This window comes from Bison bison, unplaced genomic scaffold (assembly GCF_000754665.1).
Source record: "Bison bison bison isolate TAMUID 2011002044 unplaced genomic scaffold, Bison_UMD1.0 scf7180017864266, whole genome shotgun sequence".
Classification (NCBI taxonomy): Eukaryota; Metazoa; Chordata; class Mammalia; order Artiodactyla; family Bovidae; genus Bison; species Bison bison.
In genome coordinates, this window is record NW_011494838.1 from 1,969,668 (window position 1) to 1,974,223 (window position 4,556).

The following is a 4,556-nucleotide window of genomic DNA, read 5'->3' on the forward strand; positions in this document are numbered from 1 at the left end:
CACTGACAGATCGTGGGGCGAGAGCAAGAGGCCGTGGGCCAAGAGCGTCTGGCCACCACCCTCTTGGCCAATGTGCTCCTTCCCCACATTCTACCCCACTCAGGGTCTCTCGCCTCAAAATCTGCACACAGTCCACTTTCGTGATATTTCCTTGGTGAGTAACGCTGACCCTTGAAAGAACATTCTGCAACAGCAATAGATGCTACAGCAAACAGCTGCGTCCCCAGTTACAGCGAACAGCTGCGTCCCCAGTACACGGCAAACTCAACGTCAGCTGTCACCTGAACTCGTGTTGCGGTCCCTGCCCTCATGGGGCTAGAAGGGCCAGCCAGCACACATGGAGTGACTTTATCTCCATGACCAAGTCCAGTCCACCGGCTGTCCTTGTGAGGTGGCAGGAAAGCCTCCACAGGTTTTATTGCTGCTGCTACTACTGCTAAGTCGCTTCAGTCGTGTCCGACTCTGTGCGACCCCATAGACGGCAGCCCACCAGGCTCCTCCGTCCATGGGAGTTTCCAGGCAAGAGTACTGGAGTGGGGTGCCATCGCCTTCTCCGACAGGTTTTATTAAGGACCTTCTAACTCCCCACAGGCGCTGGGCCCTCCCCCTGAAAGAGGGAATCTTGTGGCATTCACAGCCTACACATGATTCCAAATGCTTTCACACTGTCCTAAATCTGCGAGAGAACTCAGAGGTTAGTAGCACAGCACAGCACACAGCCTTTACAGAGCACTGTTCTACTAAACCTGCATCACAGACACAGCCTGTCCCGTGTGCCTCCACACCGGGAGGGGTCCGGTTTCCAGAGGTCAGGACACAGCCTTCGCCATGTGCCTCAGCACAGGAGCCATCCAACTTAAGGACCAGCCTGTAAAAGGCAGCAGAAGGAGGGTCCACGGCCGCCACGTCATCTTCTGCCTGGCCTGCCCGCATCTTTTGCTGTGGCCCTTCCCAAACCGAGTGTCTGCTGCCCTGGCATCAGCTGCCTCCGCTGCTCCAGGAGCAGAGCCTCGGTCCCCGTTTCAGTTTGATCTCTGTCAACTCCCGCTGCCAGCACGGCAGCCCAGACGTGCATCCCCTTTGCCAGCTGCCACCCCTAGCCGTTTCCAAGCCTGCCGCCGTGGAGGGAGCCGTTAAGGAGCCGGAAGAGGTGGACGGGGCGCTGTTCAAAACGGCGTCCCGCGTGCCGCTGTGAGATGCCCGCCCTCTTCCAGAGGCTCCTGCACCTCCCGAGCCAGAGCAGAAACCGAGGGCGCTGCTCTCCCCATCATCGCCCAGGCCCTCCTTGTACTGTCTGCACTTCACCTGCCCTCCTGAGCGTCCCCTCTGGCTGTCTGCAGGCCCAGGGGACCCTCAGAGCTCCGCAGGCGTGGGTTCGGCAGGCCTGACCCAGCTCTAAACTCTCCACCGTGGCTGCACTTCCTCTTTTTCTCCGCTGGGGCGGGTCCTGCGTCTGGCTGTTCATCCTGCTGACTACATCAGCTGTCCCACTGCTCCTGGCTGTGCACACTGTTCGAGGAACCCAGGGCCGGCACGGTGCCAGGGGGGAGCCTGCGGGAAAACTCGAGGAGCCCTAAGAACTGCCGACATGCTGATGCTCTCCTGACTGGTGCAGCAGCCGCAGCAGCAGAAATGTGTTCCCTTGGGGCTGACCAGCGGACACAGTCGTCAGGCAGCCTCAAGGGCTTTTCGGGTGGAGCTTATACATGCTTACAGAACAGACAGGGCAGTGGCCAGGTGGGGACATTGAGATGCACAGAGCTGTAAGTTATCTCTACTGTTACAGAACCACATAGCTACAAAGCGCAGGGCAAGAGAGCCTGAGCACCGCCATCTTGGCTAACTTGCTCTTTCCCCACACGCAGTGATTGCTCTTCAGATTCAAGAAAGCTGGGGCCCAAACAGCTGTGTACAGAAGTGCAACAATCAGCTCCTTCTTTTAAGATAAGAAAAGATATTCAGATAAAATACTTGAGGCCCAAGGCAAGAATCCACTCCACTGATTTGTCCAAAATCCCAGGAAACAACATTTTAGTTACCTCAAAGATCCAATACTGAACATCAAAACCTCTGGGCTATTTGGGGGATTAAAGAGATTGAAAAGTTATTAAGAAGTGTTGGGAGAAGATGCACACTTGGCGAGCGCAAGGTCAGGGAAGCGCCTCTCTTCCACAGGCACACCCACGTGTGCACCTCCGTAAAGCCCACGTAGGCCAGAATCCCCATCCCTTACTAGTTAAGAGGACTCCACCCACAGGAAAAATAACATCTAACAATATGACTGATGTCAGAATTAAACAAAATATGTGTACAATGTTAAGCAGAGTGCCCAAGACACAGATCTGTTCTCAGCTGGTCACCAAGGCACCAGTCTTGAGTGATAGAGCACGTGTGTGAAAGTCGCTCAGTCGTGTCCAACTCTTTACAACCCCGTAGACTATACAGTCCATGGAATTCTCCAGGCCAGAATACTGGAATGGGTAGCCTTTCCCTTCTCCAGGGGATCTTCCCAACCCAGGGATGGAACCCAGGTCTCCCGCATTGCAGGCGGATTCTTTACCAGCTGAGCCACAAGGGAAGCCCTCTGTGATAGAGCTGTCAAGCCCAAAAGTTCCTGACTCACAGGGCATTGAGATACTTGTTCAGAATTCACCTGTAAGAATTCTGTTTCATTATAATAATCAGAATAACATTTACTGAATGTTAAATTCACCAGATGTGAAAAGGTCAGTTTTCATTCCAATCCCAAAGAAGGGCAATGCCAAAGAATGTGCGAACTACTTCACAGTTGCACCCGCCTCACACGCTAGCAAAGAGATGCTCAAAGTTCTCCAAGCCAGGCTTCAGCACTATGTGAACCAAGAACTTCCAGATGTTGAAGCTGGATTTAGAAAAGGCAGAGGAACCAGAGACCAAATTGCCAACATCTGTTGCATCAGAGAAAGCAAGAGAACTACAGAAAAACTTCTGCTTTATTGACTTTGGCAAAGCCTCTGACTGTGTGAATCACAAAACTGTGGAAAATTCTTCAAGAGATGGGAATACCAGACCAGCTTACCCACCTCCTGAGAAATCTGTATGAAGGTCAAGAAGCAACAGTTCAAACCAGACAAGGAAAACGGACTGGATCCAAATAAGAAAAGGAATATGTCAAGGCTGTATATTGTCACCCTGCTTATTTAACTTATATGCAGAGTACATCATGAGAAACGCTGGGCTGGAGGAAGCACAAGCTGGAATCAAAATTGCTGGGAGAAATATCAATAACCTCAGATATGCAGATGACATCACCCTTATGGCAGAAAGTGAAGAGGAGCTAAAGCGCCTCTTGATGAAAGTGAAAGAGGAGAGTGAAAAAGTTGGCTTAAAACTCAGCATTCAGAAAACTAACATCATGGCATCTGGTCCCATCACTTCATGGGAAATAGATGGGGAAAGAGGGGAAACAGTGTCAGACTTTATTTTGGGGGCTCCAAAATCACTGCAGATGGTGACTGCAGCCATGAAATTAAAAGACGCTTGCTCCTTGGAAGGAAAGTTATGACCAGCATATGAGACAGCATATTAAAAAGCAAAGACATTACTTAGTCAACAAAGGTCCGTCTAGTCAAGGCTATGGTTTTTCCAGTGGTCATGTATGGATGTGAGAGTTTGACTATAAAGAAAGCTGAGTGCCGAAGAATTGATGCTTTTGAACTGTGGTGTTGGAGAAGACTCTTAAGAGTCCCTAGGACTGCAAGGAGATTCAACCAGTCCATCCTCAAGGAGATCAGTCCTGGATGTTCATTGGAAGGAATGATGTTGAAGCTGAAACTCCAATACTTTGGCCACCTGACGCGAAGAGCTGAGTCACTTGAAAAGACCCTGATGCTGGGTAAGATTGAGGGCAGGAGGAGAAGGGGACGACAGAGGATGAGATGGTTGGATGGTATCACCGACTCAATGGACATGGGTTTGGGTGAACTCTAGGAGTTGGAGATGGATAGGGAGGCCTGGCATGCTGCAGTTCATGGGGTATCAGAGTCGGACACGACTGAGCAAGTGAACTGAACTGAAGTGAAAGTTGCTCAGTAGTGTCCAACTCTTTGCAACCCTATGGACTGGAGCCTGCCAGCTCCTCTGTCCATGGCATTTTCCAGACAAGATACTGGAGCGGGTTGCCATGCCCCTCTCCAGGGGAATTTGCTGATCCCAGGGATCGAACCCTAGGTCTCCCACATTGCAGGCAGATTCTTTTACCATCTGAGCCACCAGGGAAGCGTAACAGGATGGTTTCAGAGCTAATTTCGAAACTTGGTCACTGTGCCCGGACCACAGGAAGACGCCAACATTAGGGGAAACTCGGTGAAGGGGACATAAGAACTCCCCCTGCATCTTGACAAATTTTAATGTAAATTTAAACACTGTGTCCAAGTTAAAACAGTAATAGTAATACAGATACAGCGTCTGCCTCCAAGAACAGCAAGGCTTTCGGAAATGTACACAAGCAATTACAGCAAAGCGCTCCGTGAGTCAGGCCACAAGGAACGACGGGGGCGGCAGGCAGGCGGCGGGGG

The 4,556-nt window shown here is 51.2% G+C and overlaps 1 protein-coding gene across 1 annotated transcript in view; it reads right to left on the minus strand.

The window, feature by feature from the left end:
* Window positions 1-311, minus strand: part of TSSC1 (tumor suppressing subtransferable candidate 1) — a 63,217-nt gene extending 62,906 nt beyond the window's left edge. The window contains exon 1 of the mRNA XM_010848442.1: window positions 232-311. Within this exon, the coding sequence (XP_010846744.1) occupies window positions 232-311 (80 nt within the window). The remainder of the gene's footprint in view (window positions 1-231) is intronic.
* Between the last annotated feature and the right edge of the window lie 4,245 nt (window positions 312-4,556).